Source organism: Balaenoptera acutorostrata, chromosome 11 (genome assembly GCF_949987535.1).
Source record: "Balaenoptera acutorostrata chromosome 11, mBalAcu1.1, whole genome shotgun sequence".
Taxonomy (NCBI): Eukaryota; Metazoa; Chordata; class Mammalia; order Artiodactyla; family Balaenopteridae; genus Balaenoptera; species Balaenoptera acutorostrata.
In genome coordinates this window covers 57,613,367-57,637,456 of record NC_080074.1, presented here as the reverse complement: position 1 = coordinate 57,637,456, position 24,090 = coordinate 57,613,367, and the positions used below count along the sequence as shown (strand labels likewise).

The following is a 24,090-nucleotide window of genomic DNA, read 5'->3' as shown; positions in this document are numbered from 1 at the left end:
AAATCTAGATTTCGTTGTTCCTGAAATATTGTATCTTTTGGAGGAAACTCTTTGAAAAAAAATATAAAAGCATCTTACTTTTCATATTTTACTAAGCATATGACCTTGTGATTATATCTCTAAGCCCTTAGGCCTTGCAAGGAACCCATGCAAGTGCAGGGCTCTGGAGCTTAAGCTGCTTTAGCTTTACAGTAAACCTACATTTGGAAGTAGCAAAAAGATATGAATCAAGAAGTAGATTGGTTAATGGCTTCATTACCATTAGTTAAATATTTGATAACGTTGTACATGGATTCTCTTGTTAAATATTAAACCAAATGTATTTGTAACCAGCTAGTTCCCAATATTTCCAATATTTAACTCCATTTGTAAGAAATTCAGATGTCTCTTGACAATATGATCTTTAATTGCAGGGATTACTACAAAAGATGCTTGTATTTGCAGGTAGAATATTTGAAACTTTTCTTGATCTCTACAGCCTTCATTCAGTGCAGCTTAGTCAGAGTGAATCCCCGGAACATGGAACTCTTCATTGTTAAATAATCAGTAGATAAGATTTAGGGTTTTTTGTTTTGTGTTGTTTTTTCTTTTCCTGTGTTAGAAACATTTGTGTCCTCTCAATGTCTAACAATAGGTCTGTAACTCTTCAAATATTTGGTTGATATATTTAGTACTTAAGTTCAACCTGGGGGATATACAGAGGCATTCTTTATTATTTGTAATGGAACATATAAAATCTCAATGCATTTGTGATTCTCCCACTAGTAGCCTGTTATAAAGATGTCAAGTTTGTTGCATCTGAGTCTATTTATTCAACCCTTCTACTTCCTTTACCTTTGTTTGGCTAACATAAATTATTTTATGTTTCTTTTTAACTAAGCAGCATAACAAATCTTAATATACAGTTTTATTTGAAGCATAGATTGCTCTCTAGAACACATACCATGAGTACCTGTGTGCATCAATGAACACCTGGTACTTGGCATTTCTAGTTAAGCAATAACTATTCAAGTGAACAATTCACATTCTTAGCAAGAAACAGAAGAAAATGCCGGATGCCGAGTCGTAATTCCTTGGAAATAACGATGCCAGAATGCCCAAGGAAACTCTGGGCAGGGCTATACATTTTCACATATTTCTCTATTTGTTCCCTTGGTGTCAGACCTCTAAACCAAATTCAGAGCATTTGCATGGTGTTGGGGCATAATTCCAATATTTACTCAAAGAGAAATTCTGAAGGTGGTCATTCTACAGAAAGAATAAGTAGGATGGGGCTTAGGCTTGTTGTGTTTCGTCTTACCACTTTTGCTCACTATATTCTGCTGAGGGGCTTCTTTCTTTCATTCTTTGGGCCCTCACCATATCACCCCCATATAGGATGGGTGGTACACTTTAGCTCTGGCTGAATTGTTTTCTAATATAAACTGACTCGAGCTAACACGTGAAGAAAGTTTACCAATCTACTGCTTTTTATGAACTGTGTCTAACTTTGGAGTCAAAGTTGCTCTGGCCTTAATTTTGGGGAAATTCCATAAATTGTGTATCTTAAGCCAGAATGCCGTGGATAAATAAGAAGCCTTTCTCTTTACACCCTCTCAGAATTCATCATGGAAAGCTTTCTTATTAAGTTGTTTCATTCTACCTTGAATATCTAAATGGAATGTCTCAAGCTAAATTCATAATTACATTTTCTTTATTATAATAGTATGTATATAGTATGACATTGACTGTGAATTGGATGTTAGGTTTTATAAAATTTTGAAAATCTGCATCTGAGCTTGTGTATTATTTCTATGTATGCTTAAAATTAGCCAGTGACCTTGCAAAATGTCCGTTAGACACATTCACTATCAAGCAACGATTCCCAGAGCTCAAACATGTCTAGAGGTTTTCTTAGAATTTTCTCCCTACTACAAATTATTGTACAAGGAAAGAATAGAAATAGTGACTTCTTTCTGAAGCAACAACGGGATCTAAATACCAAATGATTTGATGACCACTGTCATTCATTTAAATGAATGAATGAGCATAGGACCATGAAATGGTAAATTTTGCATTCTGTCTTTATTTGAACTTATATTTCTCTTGTACTTCTGAAAATTATTTTTGTGTTTTTAAGTATTTCTAATCCCTTTTTGCCTTCTTTGCAAAAACATTGCATATAAATCTAAATTTTTTTTTAAAATTTTCTGGGATCCTAAGGCACTACTTGTTAACAGAATTATTCTTGTTGGGCTTCGTTATAATATTATTACAGCAAATGTGATCAAAATAAGATAATTACTAAACAAAAAGTAAACATTTAGTGGAAAGGTGTCTTTTAATGAAATAAATGGGCCTCCTATGTATCTCCAGATAAATATTCTTTGTTGCTAGCTAAGCAGATACAAGTTTTAGTCTCAATTATATTCCTTTTTTGTTTTGTTTCATTTCTAAAAAAGTAAGCACTGAGTAAATTGTTCACATAATAAAGTAAACAATAATGGAAATTATTTGATTTTAGCAATATCAGTCAGTTCTTTGAATTTGCCAAATGTCACATAATGGTTTACCATCAAAAATTGTTTGTAATGATCTATTAGCTAGCAATTCAGTTAAGTCTTCCCTTAATTTTATGAAAAACAGAGAATTGGAAAGCATCTCATTTACAAAAGGATTATTTTTCAGTCAATAAGTTTCTCAACTTCTGAGAAGTTTACCAAAAACATTTACCAACATTTACCAAATAATAAATATCTACACTGCTCTTTATCATTTAGAGACAAATTTTTAATCCAATAAGCTTATGAAGGGTAGAGAAATTAAAATATACACCTTTTTCAATACAGTTTTTGTAATTAAAAGTTTTGTCTGTCACATGTTTTAAGTCTATATTTGTGAAAATTTTGGAAATGCAGACTTAGCTCATTCAATGTGTGGGAATATGATGCCCTCTAACTTAGTTAGCAAAGCCAGTCCCTACTCTCAAACTGATCAGTGAACTAAGATTTAATTTGTCCGAAAATGTCTGAATTGATTTTTAAATTCAAATAAATACTTTAATATGCTTTTGAGGATTATTGTAAAAGCACTGAAAATCAATATTGTATGCATCTTGTAAAAGGTAAGTCAAAATTAAAATGATAACATGAGCTCTAACATATTCATGTGTTTTTGCAAAGAGCTTAATAACAAGAACAAATCTATAGGCTGTTTCTGATATGTATTTTGAAATTATTTGGTGTAATATGTAAATAAGATTATTATTTATTTGTGAAGTAAGAATATGACAAAAGACACAATATTACTTTAGTAAATATGTATCTGAAAGTGTTTTAAGAATCAGGTGTAAACATTCAAAAATACCTTACTTTATATATACGTAATTATGAACAGATTGCAGTTTTCTCTAATTATTTCCTTATGTGTCCGAACCACTCTCATTTACTAAACTCAGTTCCTTTAGAATATCACCACCACCACCCTTTTAGTGTGAGGTAGGGTCATTTTACCCCCAGCAACTAAGGAAACTCTTAAAATGTCTAGCATGTAACCAGCACTATCTATATTTGACTGAATAAAGGAATTCCAGAACAAGTTACAAGAGCATAGGATTGTCAAACTTTATAAAGAAAGCTTAAAAATCACTTAGCTTAGTGATTTTCCACAATCATTCAATCAAGTGAACGGAATCCTGACAGAAATAAAAACACTTGCTTTTTCTGGGATTCTTGTAGATGTGAGAACCCACCTCTGTTTGAAGATAATATCCCCATGATTGCTTGAGCACAGGTGGTTGATTGCATGATAACTGGGGATATTCAGAGATATGCCCAAGGCTGTAAAACCACAACCAATTTTTTGCTACCTTACTAACCCACATTGCCATTTATTCATTTCTCCATTTGAAACGAGAATCTAGTCATCCACTACGTAGTTTCTCAGAGAGCATCCCCCTCACTACCTTCACAACAGAGTGATAAACATCTAATTTTTGATGAGCAATTAATTAATGGAGTCAATTCCTATTAACTTAAACAGGAATGAACTGTGAATGTTCCAGAATCTAGGAATTCACTTGCATCTTTTCAAAGTTCTGTGCTTTTCTAGCATTCTTTCATAATCATGTTATTTTTTAATGCTACAAATGAAATTATGCTAAATATGTAATGAATGATAACCGTTAATACTAAAATAGAAAGATCAACAGAAGGTAGAAAAGCTGATTTAACACTTTACCTAATAATGAAACTAAAGATTGCATATTTATTGTAGGAAACAATTTTTGATAAGTAATGTGCATTATTTTTTTAAGAAGTGTAAGCCGCTCTGGTAGGCACCATAGCAATTAAACTTAAAAACTATTTCAAAACTAGATACAAATTAGTCATATAAGAAATTTATAGTTTAACATATTTTAAATTATAGCTTTTATTAGTAACATATTTTAAAATTCTATTTGAAAATCTTGATTGAAAAAACATAAATGTCTAACCAACCTTCAGTTCTTAAGTCCCTCTACAATATTCTTAACATGTGGTCACATACTTCTGCTTGAACAGTTTAAGGCCAAGTAACTCCCTTTCAAATAATTGGAAATATCTTTCCTATACAAAAATCAACCTTCTCTAACTTTTGTCCTGTCTACTAACTCTCAATTGAAAGTTTTTCAGATAATGAAAGGAAGCTATTGTTTTTCCTAAATCATCCTTATCCAAGATATATACATTTTTTTCAACCATTCCTTATATAACATTATATCAAGTGTTCATGTGTGAAATAACTCTCCTCTTCAAATAATCCACTTCTATTTATCTAGCCCAGAGTATTTCAGTGGGGGCTTAATGGAATTTGGGTTTGGACAAGTCTTTGTGTTATGGATCTTGCACATTGCAGGAAGATTAACATCTCTGATCCCATCCATCAAACACAAAAAGTGCTCCAAATTCTAATGAAAACAGATGTGTTCTCTAACATTGCCAACTGTCCCCTACAAAGAATAGATTTTATCTCAGTTAAGAAGCTCTGATGGAAAAGAATATATATCAAAACCACAATGATATTATCTCACAACCCTTAGAATGTTTATTATCAAAAAGACAAGAAATAATAAATGCTTGTGAGAATGTGGAGAAAAGGGAACCCTTGTACACTGCTGGTGGGAATGTAAATTGTTATAGGCATTATGGAAAACAATATGGAAGTTCCTCAAAAAAATTAAAATGGAACTACCATATGATCCAGTAATCCCACTTTTGGGTACATATCTGAAGGAAATAAAATCACTATCTCAAAGAGATATCTGCACTCTCATGTTCATTGTATTATTCACAGTAGCCAACCTAAGTGTCCATTAATGGATGAATAGATATAGAAAATGTGGCATATATATAAAATGGAATATTATCCAGCCCAAAAAAGAGGGAAATCCTGTCATGTGCAACAGCATGGATGAACCTGTAGGACATTATGCTTAGTGAAATAAGCCAGGCATAGAAAGACAAATACTGCACGATCTCACTTATATGTGGAATCTGAAAAAGTTGAACTCATAGAAGCAGAGTGGAACGGGGGTTGCCAGGGGCTTAGGAGAATGGAGGAAATGAGACGTTGGTCAAGGGTACCAACTTTCCATTACAAGTTGAATAATTCTGGAGATCTAATATATCACATGGTGACTTAGTTAATAATAAGGTATTGTACACTTCAAATTTGCTAAGAGAGTAGATCTCAGGTGTTCTTACCACACACGCACACACACGCAAACGGTAACTATGTGAGGTGATGGGTATGTTAATTAGCTTGACTACGGTAATCATTTCACAATGCATACACATATCAAAACATGTTGTACACCTGAAATACATACAATTTTTAAAAATCACCCTGATAATGTGGGTGGGGTTTTCGTTTTTCTGTTTTGTTTTTGCTTTTGGTAGTCACAAGATCTCTGTTACTTCAAGTCAGCACAAGGATGTTGACCTGGGTGGGACTTGCCAATATTAATTGGTGGACCACAGAACACTTCCTATAATCTAGGTTAATATTAATCATTACCGTTCTCCTAATATATCTATTAGTCCTAAATTCAACCTGTATTTTCCATGTTGTGTGTTGGAATTTCATTAGAGATATGGTAATATGTCTTGAAAAGATTGATGTGCTATTGTCTGTATTTCTTTGACATGAATGTACAGAAAGAAATGATTTTAGCTTTAGTTGATAAACATGCTGGGTGATCATAGTTTCTTATTCTAGATTTTCATAAAAATTCCTTTAATAATCTATTCTAATCTGTTCTTAGAAACCCTCAGAATTTATGTCAAATTCATTAACCTATGAAAAACATACTTTTGTTTGTTTTGGAGAAGTGGATTTATATTTCCATTATTGTGCTTTTCTCTAACATATTCTCTGTTCTTTATACTTTAACACATTGATTTAATTACCTTATCAGCATCTATCCATGCTTAGAGATACTCCTTTTTCATATTTTTCCATAAAAATCTTAATTTTCTGAGATTTGATTCTCATGCCTAAAGTATCTCAGGTGTTACACGTTTGCCCGTCTTGTCCCTTCTCTGGGTTACTATTCACGACTCTAGTTTTAACTTCCTCAGCTGTATTGTCACTCTTCTCTTGAGTTTCCATTTCTACTCCAAAAGTCCACACTTGGCTTCTATTTTAGTGATCCTAAACTTATTTTGTATTTGTCTAATTTCTCCCTTTTCTGTATCAAATGATTAATATACTTCTCAATCTAAACTCATATTTCTAGATGTTTACAGTTACTCCTTTGTTTTTTATATTATTTCCTACATTCTGTATAGGATTTTAAAAAATCTTTTTAAAATCAAAATATACTACAAATACCTTTCTCTTTTCCTGGAGTATTGTGATGTTTGCTTCTGAAAACCAGTGCTTGCATCTCATATATCCAGTTAATTCTCTTTCTGTGTGTCTTCACTGCAGGTGCTGTTGCTACAAGTAGCATATGGTATTTTCTGGAGCTTGTTGAGTCCTCATTCAGAACATACACAGTTTATTTGTTAAAAATGGGGTTTTTTCATTCATTCATTTACACTTGCTTTGTGAACACTAATATAGCTGGCTCTGCCCATAGAGGTTCTAGATGATGCCAAAAGATAGAAAATGTCTTAATGTAGCTTTTTTGGATAATATTGTTTCTGGATTAACAGCAAAGTTACATAGATTAGAAAGTGTATGTCCCACAATTAATTATAAATAATGAGACTTCAAAGACCATTCTTAACCTTTTAAAAAATTGTATTGTGAATTAAGTGTGTGTGAGAGTGTGTGTCTGTGTGTGCATGTGAAGATAGTTTGTATAAAGAGGTTAATATAAGCCAAACACAAAGACAATGTCATATTTTATTTAAATCTCCATGAAGTTCAGAACACCAATAAACCCTTGTCAACTTAAAACTCTCATTTAATTTATGAATGTGTGTAATGCAATAAATTTGCATGCCACTTATTTCAAGAAACCTGTAAAACAAGCTGTCAAACAAAATACCCAATTCTTCAAAGTAAAATTGAGTAACAGCTTCTCAGTTGGACATGTGATTGAACCAAACATTTTTGTTCTAATTATTCTTGGTATTTCCAAATCTATCCTTCATTATACCACAATATTTAAGGAAAAATCATCTATTTTACTACAGGTTTATCTGCTGGGATGCTTTCAAGGTAAATACTCAATAGCCTTCCACACTAACTAAACACATTACCTCATTTAATAAGAATTTTAAATATAGGGTAACCATAGAACGGCATCATTCGGGTTCCAAGTCCACTGTGATGCTCTTGGAACTGTTAGCTTCTGTGTTTCAGCTTTTTCTTCAGGCCAGCTCTCTTTCTGTTCACAGGACGGCTGTTGTGGTTCAAGGCAACTTACGCAAATGGGACAACATTTAGGGATTCCTTGGTAACTCTTTTTAAGCAAAGGAAAACTGTTCCCAGAAATTGCTAATAGATTTCCACTCATTGGCCAGAACTGTGTCCTAAACCCAGCCCTAACACAGTCCGTGGAGAAGGGAATGAGATTGCCATGATTGGCTGTCTTAGTAAATCAGGAGTGACTCCCACCTCAATACAGAGTTTAATTCTCTGAGCACATGGCTGCACAGTAAAAAGCAGATTCCTGGAAGGAATCAATGTTCTCCCAAAAGGGGAAGTAGGAGAAAATGGAAGCACAATCAATAACAAGGAGTGTTAGCCAAGGGAGGACTCATTTAAATATCAGTTATGAATTCTCTGATGATGACTATTTATACTCTGGAATAAGTAGAGAATACTAACTGTTATTACTCCACGGAACTTTATAGCATGCTAGAACTTATATAAAATGTGCACAAAGAATACTTGGAGCACTTTCTTTTGGTACTATGTCCCTTGGATTGACAGCACACACACCCACACACAAATACACCTGTTTCTACACTGTATACACAAATACTGTAGTAGATAGTGGCAGGGCTGTTGGAGCAGATGGGTCTCATACCTTTAGTTAGGAATTTTGATTGCTTAAAACTGGTCATTACTCATAAACCAAGGCACTTTTGAAGAGAAGACTTAAGATGAATGGAGATCATACACACATCTCTAAAATGACCTTTAACCTGGCGTATGTGCTGTATTTTTGTTTCCTATATGATTTAGGTAAAAAGAGAAAGGATATAGATTAAATATCCCCTTTTAAATCTTGTCTGCTATGATAAATCCTGATATCATACCAATGTAGTGATGGTGGCATCATATGAAAATCCTAGATGAACTTAGAAAACAGTTTAATCTAATTAAATTAAATTTAAAAATTACTATCTACTATGTGAAATATATTTATCCTATGACTAAATAAATTATAACTGAGTAATATTACACCCCTGCCCTCCAAGAGCTGAAATTCTAGTGATTAATACAAATATGCAAATAAATATACCACAAAGTAGAATATCAATACTATCTTTTAAAAGGGATAGGAACAAAGTAGTATAGCAATTAAAAGGTTAGGGATTACATTAGACAGATGGGCTCATAGAATGCATTATGGCAGTGTTATTTAAAACTAATTTTGAAGAATAGAGGGAGGGAAAAAATATAAAATGTCATAGGACTTTACACAATATCCTATGCACAATAAGAGTTATGAGGGAAAAATATCCATGAGCAGAAATGTATTTTAGCATCCTTTGGAAATGGCCATATTGCTTATTAGTTGCCTAAAACAGATGTGAATCTTCAATTTACAAACTGTATTCTCCTGACTGGCTAATGAAAATATATACATATATATATATTTTGAAGATACATTCTGAATTACATATTCATATTTCAAAATCCTATTGAGATTAAACTATTCCAACATTTAATTAAGTATAAAAAATTGGAAACATGTCAGAATCACTTTAAATGTTCTACAGTTAGATCACACTGAGGTAATTCCTTGAAACTAAGTAAACTTTCAAGCTTTAGAGGAAAAGAAGGTATTTAGTAGATGTTAAATACTAAACGCTCATGTTCAAACCAGCATTTGGTAATGGAAATGGACCTATCATTACTGTCTTATAGTACTTGTGATTCACTTCCCAAATGTTAGACCTGGGGTCTCACAGAGGTATGAAACCAAATCAGGATTCAGTTAGGAAGAAGGAAGAGGGCATGACCCTTGGGTAGGTAACCGACAGTTACTGCAATACAGTCTTATTTTTTCTGTATTCCTAAATATTATTCCAAAGAGTAAGGAATGTGAAGAATAAAATTTGTGAAATGTGGTATTAAATGTAAATTTTTATTTTAAAGAATGAGCTTTATACATGTAAAAAAGATTTAATCATTCCTCCCAGGAAAATAAAAAATAAAAATGACACTTTACAGGAGTGTACATAGCTGGCATAGGCAGTTACAGCACAGTGCTTGAGCAATCCTTAAAAACTGCTACTTTGCACCTCAGTTTCCTTATATAAAAAATGGGAATGAAGTAATGGTAGCAATTTTTAGAGGGGTTGTAAGGATTAAATGTGATTTTATATCTAAAGACCTTAGAAACATGCCTTGTCCTCAAGAAATGTTATTTTTATTATTATGTAGCCATTGTGCTAGCCTTAAGTGAGAGTGTCTTTCTGGTTGAGAATAATGTAACCTATAAACACAAAGGAAGTGCTTAGCATTTCTGTCCTTGGACATGGAAAATTAAAATGATCACTTTCAAATCCTTTGATTCGTACTAAAAGATTTTGATAAGATGTCAGTGTGCCGCTTTCCCCAGCCCATCCCCATACAAGTAGCATCTTCCTTTCTAAACAGCTGTGACGATGTCAGGTTGCAGCAATCTGTGGTTGAATGAATATGGAAATGGAGGAGTCCATATAGAGAGAGGAAAGGATGAGGAAACACAAAAATAACTATCTTTTCGTTTAAAGATAAAAATTCAAGAACTTTTCTCAAAACCAGGCCAATGGCAGAACAAGCATTCAGATACATGAAAAAAGAAAGGTATTTAATATAAAAGATATGAGAAATGAGCTTTAGATGTAAAAGTGTTTTTTTAAATTACCTGTAGTCTCTCATTGAAGTTTGGTAGTTTCATCTACTGGAATGGTGAGAAGTCTCTCTGAGGAGATGATATAACTGCAGAGACCTGGCTATGAGAAGAATAAAACATTTACGTATAAGGGGGGAGAACATTCCAAACAAAGGGAACAGCAAATACAAAGGTGAGTTTGAAGACCACCTCAGGCTCCAGGACCCTCTGTCCCTCTATTGCAACTAGCATGTTAATCAACCCCTTTCTTGATTTCTACAACAACTCAAACCATTCATTCAAACCTTTGTGTGCCACCTTATACACTTAAATGCTCGTTGAATGTTGAGTGAATATACGATGAGTGTCTTCACCTGACATAAAGATTCATCTTGTGTAGAACTGGCTGAGCTCTAGTCAATCAAACTGGGACAGTTATCACTGAGCAACGTGCTCCTTGAAGATGATTTACCTGTGTAACATTTTTATCTTCATCCTTTGTAGAAGCAGATGCAATAGCTGCTTCCTAATTATCAGGGACTCTCCCCTCATGTTTTTCACTGACCCCGAATGAAAGAAGATCACATGGAGAGAGAAACCAGGCGGATTTTCAGTCCCAGCTTCAGTGCAGGGATAAACCTCAGGCATATGAACAAGTAGTGAATGAAGAGGATCCCACCCTCTGTCCAAATTAAAATAGGAACAGTTTTTTAATTCAAAAAATCTCTTTGAAAAATATTTCAAATTTAGAAAGCTTCTGTTAGTAAGAAAAACACTGTTATAGTAAACACAGATAAATTTCTGTAATTGCAAACAACTTTGTCCCAGTCCTGCACTAGTGCTTTTTGTCATTTGACTTGACAGGATACCACATATACAAATTTGAAATAAAGCAAATGAAAAATAAATTATAGCAGTTTATCATTTCTTCTGTTACTGTTTATGCTATGCATAAAAATCTTGTATAGTTCAAATTGATAGTCAATCCCAGTTCATGGTTTTAGATTGATCAAATATATTTTATGAAATGTTCATTACATAACACACTCTTCAAATTTTCTCACATTTATCAAGTACTCATGCAATATTCAAAAGAAATAAAAATAAGCACTATGAGTTCATCTTTACAGAACAGAATAACTATATACCAAAGAATAGACCAGTTCATATATTCATATATATATGTCGTATATTTAAAAATATGTAACACAAATCATCTGTTTAAAACAATATATACAAGGACTTCCCTGGTGGTGCAGTGGTTAAGAATCTGGCTGCCAATGCAGGAGACAAGAGTTTGAGCCCTGGTCCAGGAAGATCCCACATGCCGCGGAGCCACTAAGCCCGTGCACCACAACTACTGAGCCCGCGCTCTAGAGCCTGCGAGCCACAACTACTGAAGCCCATGCACCTAGAGCCCGTGCTCTGCATCAAAGAGAAGCCACCGCAATGAGAAGCCTGTGCACCGCAACAAAGAGTAGCCCCTGCTCACCACAACTAGAGAAAAGCCCGAGCGCAGCAACGAAGACCCAACGCAGACAAAAATAAATAAAAAAATTTAGTTAAAACAAACAAACAAAAAAAATATATATATATACAAAACTCAAAATTAGCAGTAGGAGAGATATAGTATAGTAGTTTTATTCAGAGTCCCCAAGACCACTCCGAGGTTTGATGATTGGCTAGAAAGAGTCACAGGACTCAACAATGTCTTTTTCATGGCTATTGTTTATTTATTTATTTATTTTTTATCACTCAGCCATAAAAAGGAACAAAACTGGGTCCTTTGTAGAGATGTGGATAGACCTAGAGTCTGTCATACAGTGTGAAGTAAGTCAGAAAGAGAAAAACAAATTTCGTATATTAACACATATATGTGGAATCTAGAAAAATGGTACAGATGAAGCTATTTGCAGGGCAGGAATAGAGACGTAGACTTAGAGAAGGGGCATGTGGACACGGTGGGGGAAGGGGAGGGTGGGACGAATTGGGAGATTAGGTTTGCCTTAAATACACTACCATGTGTAAAATAGATAACTAGTGGGAACCTGCTGTATAGCACAGGGAGCTCAGCTCGGTGCTCTGTGATGACCTAGATGGGTGGGGTAGGGGGTGGGTGGGAGGGAGGTCCAAGAGTGAGGGGATATAGGTATACATATAGCTGATTCACTTCATTGTACAGCAGAAACTAACACAACATTGTAAAGCAATTATACTCCAATAAAAAAAAAAACTAAATTGACAGGAAAAAAAATCATGGCTATTGTTTATTAAAATGAAAGGATACAAAGTGAAAGAATCAGCAAAGGGAAAAGCATGCTGTACGAAGTGTGGAAGAAACCAGGTACAAACTTTCAACAGTCCTCTCCTGATGGAATCACAAAGGATGGGCTTAATTCCTTCAGCAGCTAGTTGTGACAACACATGTGAAGTGATGTCTACCAGGAAGCTCATTAGAGACTCAGTGCTTAAGGTTTCTATTGGTTTGCTGATGACAAAGACATTCTCCGTCCAGCAGGCACCAAAATTCTAGACTCCCAGAAGGAAAGCAGGTGTTCAGCATAAACCACATTGTTTGTAAGACAGTGTAGGCATAGTGAGCCACTCTTATCCATTAGGGAATGGTGGGAACATTTCTGAAATCCAAGTTCCCAGATGCCAGCCAAGAGCCAGCCTTGCAAGCAGGCCCGTCTAAGGATGGCAGTCCTAGCTCTGCTATGTTAACTGTTTTCTGCACAGTAGTTAAAAGCACAAGTTTTATAATCAGATGACTCTGGGCTCATATCCACACCCTAGCACGTATATTGATGTTGACCTTGAACAAGTTTTCCAAACACTTTGCATGTCTCAGTTTTATCAATTGTTAATAGCTTTAATTAGGCAATTAGTTAATTAGGCCATGAAAATCATATGCAATAATGCATGTAGAATTCTCTGCACGATTCCTACAAAGAGTAATAACTCGATAAATGTTGATGTTGATGAATAATAATAGTATATGTGGCAATTACCTTCACAGAGCTTAGAACAGATTATATGAACAAGTCTCACACAAATGAAATAGACAGCAAGTGTTTCTTTTTGTTCATGTGTGTGTTACTAACTGTTAAGTGCAACAGGAGTTCTAAGAATGTAATTTATAAGAACCCACAAAAGCTTCCTTGCCAGAATGAGTATTCTTTTGCTAAGTGTTATGGTGCCTCAACCATAAAAGACAGAAGTAGCTGACAGAAATAGCTATCAGAAGACAAAGAAGTAGCTGAAAAATAGGGACAATATTTTGATCCTTACATTGCTTTCTGATGAACCCGTCCTTTACAACTTCATAGCTAGCATGAAAGTGGCCATTGTACATGACACTAAAGATTTTGAGATAGGTTGGAAAGCTGCATCAGGAGAAATCAGTGGCTAGATCAGTCTTATTTAGACACAGTCTGATACTTTTGTGTATGTTTTGGGAAACAAGGCATTATTATTCTTGCACACTGTTTTTTTAACTGCTTGACAAGCAAATAGAACAAAGCATTTTGATGAGCAATACTTTTGCTCTACTAAGATATGGGCTCAGATGTAACTCTCAGCAGGTGGAAGAATTTCTTTTTCTTTTTAATAAATTTATTTATTTTATTTATTTATTTTTGGCTGCGTTGGGTCTTCCTTGCTGTGTGTGGGCTTTTCTCTAGTTGCGGTGAGCGGGGGCTACTCTTCATTGCGGTTTGCGGACTTCTCATTGCAGTGGCTTCTCTTGTTGCAGAGCACGGGCTCTAGGTGCACGGGCTTCAGTAGTTGTGGCACGCAGGCTCAGTAGTTGTGGCTCATGGGCTCTAGAGTGCAGGCTCAGTAGTTGTGGCGCATGGACTTAGTTGCTCTGTGGCATGTGGGATCTTCCCATACCAGGGCTCAAACCCATGTCCCCTGCATTGGCAGGCAGATTCTTTTTTTTTTTTTAAATATATCCCACTGTTTTTTTTTTTTTAATATATATATATATATATTTATTTATTTATGGCTGTATTGGGTCTTCGTTTCTGTGCGAGGGCTTTCTCTAGTTGTGGCGAGCGGGGGCCACTCTTCATCGCGGTGCGCGGGCCACTCACTATCGCGGCCTCTCTTGTTGTGGAGCACAGGCTCCAGACGCGCAGGCTCAGTAGTTGTGGCTCACGGGCCCAGTTGCTCCACGGCATGTGGGATCTTCCCAGACCAGGGCTCGAACCCGTGTCTCCTGCACTAGCAGGCAGATTCTCAACCACTGCGCCACCAGGGAAGCCCCTTGGCAGGCAGATTCTTAACCACTGAGCCACCAGGGAAGTCCCAGATTTTCTTTTTTGATATAACTAGTGATTAAGTACCATGATTACTGGAGAAACACATGTTGAGTAAAAACTTCCAGAATGACTGAATTAATAAATAAATAAATGAATGAATGAGTTCAGAATATAATTAGGCCTAAGATTCTTCAACAAGGGACACCTGTGAGGCTAGTGCATGTTTAATAAAAATCATGTGTGATGAGAATTTATTTACTTGAAACTTCATTTTTCTTGTTAATACAATAAACCAAGTTGCTTTTAAGGTTGGAGAGAGATGTCGGATGGTGTTGTGTTTTACATCTAATGTTAGATGTCTCCTCGGGCTAATATTAAGCATTTAGAGATTCTTTACAAAATAAGCTTATTTTATTCTGTATCATAATTTTAATTTTGCCTCCACAACTATTACAAAGTAGAAATAATTTATGACATTTTATAAGCATTTAATATTAAGGGGTACGGAGTGTTGATTATTTCTAAATAAATCACTTATTAAGTATATCTTTTTTGTGCTAGAAAAAGATTATACATAATTATGTAAACATATCCCTTACAGGATATCATTTAACTAAGATGTATAATTTAAAATAAAGTTACTTGTTAAAATTAGAACTCTCATTGCATCTTGACTGATACCACTGTAGAATTTATCAAAGCTTGCTCAAAAAAAGTGCCAACACCTCTAAATGTTTTCTTATGCGGCTACTCTTAATCAGTCACAGTAATGGGACATAGCTTTGATGTGGTTATCCCAATCTATAGCTATAATTATTTCCCATACATTGCAAATGAGGTTATGATTCATAGACTATTTTCAAATTTAAATTTACACTATTTAGGCAAACACATTTATAAAATATAGTAATCAGTCAGCCCATTTGTTAGTTATCCAGGCATCACGTAGAAAATGGAATATGTAATATCAGTGATACTGGGAAGAAATCGTTGTTATTAGTCCAAGTATCGATAAATGCGTTTGAATTCATTCTGATAATCTAGTATTTATCAAAGCATCCATCACAGTTCTTAAAATAACTTGTTGATTATTTTTTCCTCTGGAACATAATGCATTGAGGATTATAGTTGTGCTTTTATTATTTTATCCTTGGTGTCTGTCAACTGGCTTTATATCAGGAGCTCAAGAAATACTGCATTGAACTGATCTGAGTTGAATTGAATTGAACTGAATTGGTTGAGTAATTTTAAGAAAAGGAATCGACACCTAAATTCAGTAACTAATCAAGCTAATCAATTGATTCTGACTCTCCCCCTCTCAGAAAGGCTATTTGAATTTAACTTCATGCTTTTAATTAAAATGTTCATTTCCTAAACCAATGTATATGTTATAATAAATAACTATATTTTATATATAATAATATATATTATGTATATACATAATTTCTTCAGATGAGTTTTACCATATTAGGGACAGAATTCTATTCTTTTCACATCACCTTGTACAATTTTCATTGATTTTTTGCCTCTAACCCTGCTGTTCTTATAGAGCTGTCTTATATATGGCCCTTTTTAGGTTTATTTTGTTTGGTGTTAAATGCAAAATGTGGTATTTTGTTTTTGAGTTCTTTTTCTAAAATTATGTGTTATTACCAATTTCCTTTCAAAAGATATTGTGGAGTAATATTAAAGACTATTTGGCCACGAGTATTTATATTTATAGGTAAAGAATAAAAATATTAAGTATAGTTGTGTGAAAGAATAAGGTTGTATTGACAGTTGAATCTCAATGTGTTTTAAATACCATCCATGTAGAAGTTCTCAAATGTAATGCAAATTTTTAAGTTTTAGTATTAACTAAAAATTATTTAATTTTTTCTAGGCTAAAAATTGGACTGAGAATTCTGACCTAATGTAATTTTTTTCCTCAAAGCAGTGCCCCTAGTTTCAGATGAAATATAATTTTAAGTTAAGAAGGAAATGTCAAAGCAAACAATTTACACTTGGACAGGTCTTATAAAGTGGTATGGACTTTCAATGAATCTAAGATAGCCTCAATTGTTAAGTTGCACCACTATTTTATGAAGTACCACTAAAGAAAAAAATGCTGCACGTTAAAATAAGACACACCAACTCTTTCTTAATAAATTACCAAAAGAGCTTTTTTAGACATAAACATAGATTATTTTAATCATTTTAATCACTCCTGAATATTTATATGCACACACACACATACACATACATCAGAAAATGTATGTTAAACACATTGCATAAGGCATTCCTAAAACTTCATCCTATTTAGTATCTGGCTCTTCTAAATTAGTTTTTGAGTCAGAGTGCTCGATGTTCATGTTTCCCACATTAAGATTTTTCCCTTTGCTGGTGAGGCAGCCTGTCTTAATAGAGAGAGCCACCATTTTCTCTGGCAGTTCTATCTAAACTGCTGCACCCATTCTGTAAATTTTGATGGTGGTACTTTCTTGACCTTACCAGAATGTATCAACAGAAGCTTTTTCAAACAACAATCAGGATTCATATTCATATTCCTTTTTCAAATGGTCCTTAAATGGTCTGATTGAAATGTGAGGAATTTCCATTGTCTAACCAAGCCACAGAAATAACAACCAAATTCAAGCATACCTAAGCCATGGTAGCAACATACTACCTATGACTGCCCCCTGATGGACAGGGATTGTTAAGAGACCATCAGTGTAAGACATCCTCATCTCTAATATAATGAGGTATGTAAACAGTTGGTGTCTTATAATAAAAAAAATATAGTACTAAAGAAAAGTCACAGTGGAGTATAATAAAAAAAAAATTTCAGCTGCAATTAAGGATATATATGTGTGTGCACAAACATACATTATTCCAGAAAATAAAATTCTAACAGACAAGTCATTTATATAATCCCTAGATTTTTGTTAGATAAATTTACCTGCATTTATTAGGATATTTAGGCAGTTTAGCTATGTCCTGTTGAAAAACTTTTCCATCAAAAGTTGAATAATTATGGTCCTAACAAACTCTATGTTAAACAATTCTAATTTATTATTTTATGTGCTTGTATATATATGGGTAAAGATAACCAGTCAAATTGATTGGAAAGTATTAAAAAGTTTTCATGATATTCCATGTGAACTAATATTTTTCTTTAATCATTAAAATGTGCTTTCTCAAATTTCAAAATTAACAAATGTTATAAATAATAAATAAATAAATAAATAAATAAATAATAACCCAACAACTGAATATTTCTTAATGTCCTCTCTACCTCAGGTCCCGTAAGTAGTGTTTTGGTGAATAAATACGGTAGCCGGCCAGTGGTGATGGTAGGAGGTTTGTTATGCTGTTTGGGAATGGTCACAGCCTCTTTTAGTACCAGCGTAGTAGAGCTTTACATCACCATGGGATTCATTTGTGGTAAGTCAAGTTTTGTTTTCAGCTTATTTTCTTCTTAACAGTTCCTGTTGCTTACAAAGCTCTGTCAGAAGCATGAGCAATAGAACATTCTTACTGTTTTCTTTGAATTTCTTTTTTATATCAGATGCTATCTTAAAGTATTGTCATCTGGTACATCAAAATACTGGCTATAGGCTGGCCAATCAAATTTCAAGCAATGGAAACAGCAAGTTATCAGACATGTTATGTGTTATGATATAAATGTCAAAAAGAAAACCTCTTTGGTTTGTTTTTACTGTTTCAACATTTAATATTCAGACAGTGAAGATGGTATCGTGGACACAGACTTTCTGGCATATAAATAGCTTCATTAAAAAAAAATATTTTCATTACTTATTACTATTAGTGTCTGACTTATCACTCATACTAGGTTAAAAATGGTGCCAAAAAAGATATTTCCTGGATTCACTGATTAGCTTTAACAATAGAATTGTTGTTGCCTGTATTTTGATTAGTGGTAGAGCTCTGCATGGATATCCCTTCTTTTTCTTACTAAAGGATTCTGTTTAAAAGCTCTAAAAGGCACATTTGCCACTAAAGACAAATATTTTAAAATGACATCCTGTCACTTGATTATAGTTGTTTCTCATGCATGTCTGTAGACTAGCTGACCTGAATATGTACATTTGGAAAACACTATCTTTATTAGCCTCAGCAATAAATTGCATTAAACAAATCTACACTCAAAATTTTAAGAAAAATTAGACTTCAACATGTAAAGAAATTGAATCATTTCCTTTTGCCCACAGATAAAAAGGTAAATGTATTTCTCTTTTTATGACTTTAGATCAGTCTAACCTTGCATTAATGTATTATTTAATTAAAAAATTAGATGTATTAAAGCCTAAAGTAAGAGTGATGTTAAAATCTTTCTCTTTACAACCTATGGACAACTCTCTTCTTTTTTGATATGGTAAAACACCTTTGACATTTTTTAAAATATTTATTTATTTATTTGGCTGTGTCGGATCTTAGTTGTGGTATGCAGGATCTTTCATTGTGGTGCACGGGCTCTTCATTACGGCGCGTGGGCTTCTCTCTAGTTGTGTCATGCGGGCTCTAGAGCACACGGGCTCAGTAGTTGCGGCACGTAGGCTCTCTAGTTGTGGCGCTCGGGCTCCAAAGCATGTGGGCTCAGTAGTTGTGGCCTGCGAGCTTAGTTGCCCTGTGGCACGTGGGATCTTAGTTCCCCGACCAGGGATCGAACCTGCGTCCCCTGCATTGGAAGGCGGATTCTTAACCACTGGATCACCAGGGAAGTCCCTCCTTTGACATTTTAAATGAGAATCTTCTTATATCTAAGAATTGTCATGGTGGAGTGAATGCCCTTTCCTTTGTGCAGAAATACTACATACAGGTGACCTTGAACAACATGGGTTTGAACTGCAGGGGTCCACTGCACTACACGATCCATGGATCCATGGTTGGTTGAATCCTGAGGAGAGCTGGCTATAAATGATACATAGATTTTTAGCTATGCAGAGAGTGGGCCCTCTTAAACCCCACATTGTTCAAGGGTCAGCCATATGTCTATTTGGCCATAGAATTCAGGCTGGGCCCACAAGTAGATGTATTAGGGAAAAGATGGTTTTGATGTTACTGTGTCACAAATATCAGTAGCATTTTATGTTATTCTAACTTCAGTTCCATTCCTTTGGGTCTTAAAGGCTTTGGTGCTTCTAGTCAACCATTAAATATACCTATAAGGGATTTATCTTAAGTCATTATCAGCCAAAACTTCTTGGTATCTGAAATCAGACAGGTCTAGCTTTTAAACCTGACTCAGCACACATGAGCCGTGTGATCATGGATAAACAAACCCCCTTATGGCTCAGTCTCTCTGTCTTTAACATGGGAAAATAATACCTCTTTCCTTTGGGAGTTGTTGTCATGATTAATGTAAAAAATGAATATATGGTACTTTACAGAGAGTACCCAGCATTTTGTCACTTTTAAATAAATATTAGCATATAATAATAATCACAACATCATTATATAACATCTTAAAGTTCTAGACCTTACTCGATTTTAGCAAAACCCTTTTTTGTTATTGACGGAATTGGAACTCAAGAAGACTTAAGTATTTACCCAGTAGCACACATAGGTAAGTAGTCGAGGCAGATTTAGATCTTTTGATTTCAAATCTCATGTTCCTTTTACCATGCCAGACAGGAAATAGATGACCACAGTCTCCTAAGGAGAACTTGCATTAACATCTGAAAGCAAAATTCCAGGTGACAGAATGGGGGCACAGGGAGGGAGGATGGCTTAAGGTAAAGAAATTTGAACTTGGAAACACAATTCCTGGGTTTTAATTTGGGTTCTTCCACTTACAAGCTGCTGACCATAGTTTTATTATTTAAATGTTGGATCTAATTACACTCATTCTGCATATCTCACAAGTATAGCTGAGGTAGAATCAGGGAGCATACTGCCCTGTCACTCTCCAAAGCATGTTCTTGGTTCCTTCTTGTCAGTTTTTAGAAACCCTATTACAAATATTTAATACAACTATTTGTATTAATTTGTATTAGAGGTTTGCAGTAAGTATTTGTACTCAGAACTCAGTGTTCCAGAATCTTAATACTTAACCAATTTGCAATACTGTCTCAATTTACATAAACTGGTAAATGCAGAAGAATTCTTACTTCTATAGATCCTAAAATAATACAGAATAATGCCCAGGCTAAAGGGGAAAGAGAGGTATCAACAGTTTGTGTAAATCAATTGTATTTACTTTCTAAACAAACTTATTTGTTTCTGTTGCCAAATAATTCCTTGGCGAGCTATAAGAAGTAATTCATTTCTCAAAGGCGATACTCAACACTGTCAAGGTGTCCCTAGAAACAGTAGAAACTTTTGACTTATATAAACAATCAGCTTTAATCCCTGAAATGAGAATATGTTTCAAGCAAAACAAAAGTTACTTATTTTTTAGTTAATACGCATGTACCTCTGTACTCATGAAATGTGAAATGTGAGGGATGAAGAGCATGAAATCGATGGCATGAATTGATTACTGTTTTTTATCATTTGCATAGCTTTGAAAGAACTATCTCTGGGAGACCTAAGATTATTTATAAATGACAACTTTTTTAGTCTGTTCACTCTATTCCACTCTGAAAGAAAGTATTCACATTTTAAACGCACTCTTGCCCACAGGGAAGATATTTATTCTCTATATGTGTATATAAATATAGAGAGAGGTTAATTTGTTTGTGGAATTAAGTGATTGTAACTAAGAATGAATGAATTCTGTCCCGGTTTCAACCTATTCTATGATTATTGCAACAGAAGTAGAAGTTTTTGGTTTTATTTTTGTGTTTTAAAAAGAAAGGAATATGAACCTGTCATGCATCTCAGGTGCCCAGTTACGAGAACCTTTTTGTTTACGTGCCATCCTATTGATAATACGTAATTATTAAAAATTACTACGTGCTGTTGCATTTTTAGTTCTGCCATTTTCACTTGAATGTACATTTTGAGGAGTAATTTCTTTTGTGAGTGGCATAATGTGTTTGTGTTTTTCTTCCTTTTGTTTTGTTTTTTTTTAGGTTTAGGTCTAGCCTTCAACCTGCAGCCCGCCTTAACAATCCTTGGCAAGTACTTCTATAAGAAACGGCCTATGGCGAGTGGCCTTGCAATGGCAGGAAGTCCTGTTTTCCTAAGTACACTGGCTCCTTTCAATCAGTACCTCTTTAATACTTATGGCTGGAAAGGAAGCTTCTTGATTTTGGGAGGTTTATTGTTGAACTCCTGTGTGGCTGGGTCCCTTATGAGACCTGCTGGACCCAAACTAACTACTAAGAAGTCTAAAAATAAGGTTGGTGTAAGAGCGACTGATCCAGGCATGAAGAAAAAACATAAGAAGAAATCAATATGGGCAAAAATTGATAAGTATTTAGATTTCTCCCTTTTTAAGCATAGGGGATTTCTGATATACTTATCTGGAAATGTCATTATGTTTCTGGGGTTCTTTGCCCCCATTATATTCTTGGCTCCATATGCTAAAGACAAAGGAATTGATGAATATTCTGCAGCTTTCTTGCTGTCTGTTATGGCTTTTGTTGATATGTTTGCCCGACCTACTGTAGGATTCATTGCAAACTCCAAATTAATCCGACCCCGAATCCAGTACTTCTTCAGTTTTGCGGTTTTGTTCAATGGATTGTGTCATCTCTTATGCCCGTTGGCTGAGGACTACCCAAGCCTGGTGGTGTATGCTGTATTTTTTGGCCTTGGATTTGGGAGTGTTAGCAGTATCCTCTTTGAAAGTCTCATGGACCTTGTTGGTGCTCAAAGATTTTCCAGTGCTGTGGGTCTCGTCACAGTTGTGGAGTGTTGCCCCGTCCTTCTTGGTCCTCCTCTTGCTGGTAAGAATATTTCTCATCAAGGAAAGCAAAAAGCATAAAATTAATATCCATTAGCCAAGACTTTCTTTGTAGTGTAAAATGTGGTTTGTAATAATAGATACTAATTGCCTAAAAGACTGTGGGTGTGTTAATTTTAGCCTTTACTATGTGTTTTTAAATTTCCTAATTAGTCTATTTTAGACAAAAATTTCATTCAGAGCCTGGAGTTATGAACTTAAGAATTTAAATAAGACTGATAATTAGCATAATTTTCAGGTTTTTACCTATATCAACTTGTTTTGTGTTTTTAAAAAATGTATCATAAAAATAAAATTCCACTTTATTTTATCACTGATAAACAGATTTTTCTTCTTTTTTATTAAAATGAGTCAAAAATTTGAAGTAATGCTCTCAAAAGGTCAAGGTCTGTTTTCTTATTGGTTATATTAATATGGAATTTGTTACATGCTTAAGGAAGGAATACTTTTATAATTTCACTAATTAGAATATATGAATAGGAATGCAAGAATGAAGGGAAGTTCATTCAAAGTCATTTTCTTGATCAGATACTTATATTCCATATTTATAACAATAACCTTTAGATTTTAAGATCTAAAATACTGTCAGTGATGCCTATAAAAAATCTCTATGCTAAATTATCTAGTAAGGATACTGAGTAAAGACATATGTATAAGTTCATTTGTGAAGTTAAGACTTTGTTTAGTCTTAGACTTCAATGTTATAAATATTAAATACTTTTTGTTGGCCAGTCTTTTTCAGTAATCACTGTATAGCATTGCTTTAGTTAATGCTAAATGTAGGTATTAACTTAGACCTCTTGGCCTGCCCCCTAATGGTCACAATAATTGCTGGGCTAAACATAAATTTTTTGTGTGTATTTAAAATCAGTGTTTAAAGTCTTCCTACATGACATCCAGGAATCATTTTGAAAGTGGGAAAATTCATGCTTAAATTGTTAATCTTAAGGCACCATTGACATTTACCTTTAGCTTTTTCATTTGGTCAGGAATGAGTGGTATAGTTGTTGACTTTTTCTGTCTACCAGGACTGTGCTCTGGTATCTAGTACAGATGCTTTGGGTGGTATATCTCGCATTATAGGTATGCCAGGGCACCAAAACAATTTTCAAAGTGAATGAAGCCAGTAGGTCTTATTCATTTTGGCCAATATATGCCTATCTTTTCATACAGAATTAGTTTTACCAAATGGGTTTTAGAACCCTATCCATTACCAATAAAATTCTTGCTATCAACAGAGAAAAATTTATTTCACCAGCCATGGTGGGATGAAAAAAATCAAGTCAGGTCAATAGGCATAATGGATGGGTGCTATGGAAATGAATGAATCTGATTTGGCCATTTCTGCCTGGGCTGAGACCTATTTTAATAATAATTACATCAATTTCACTATCCTTGAGGGCTTATTGTGTTAATATTGCCAAACTATTGCACCAGTGGGATCAGTGGCA

General features: G+C 34.4%; 1 protein-coding gene across 17 annotated transcripts in view; it reads left to right on the top strand.

Annotated features, from left to right (window-relative positions):
• SLC16A7 (solute carrier family 16 member 7) overlaps positions 1-24,090 on the top strand; it is a 176,619-nt gene that overhangs the window by 138,111 nt on the left and 14,418 nt on the right. For 16 of the 17 annotated variants that reach the window (XM_057556864.1, XM_007179723.2, XM_007179720.2 and 13 more), the window contains 2 exons: positions 18,067-18,210; positions 21,804-22,622. In XM_057556864.1, the coding sequence (XP_057412847.1) occupies positions 18,067-18,210; positions 21,804-22,622 (963 nt within the window). Of the gene's footprint in view, positions 1-10,644; positions 10,716-18,066; positions 18,211-21,803; positions 22,623-24,090 lie in introns of those variants that run through there. The other variant, XM_007179728.2, reaches the window with a different exon arrangement.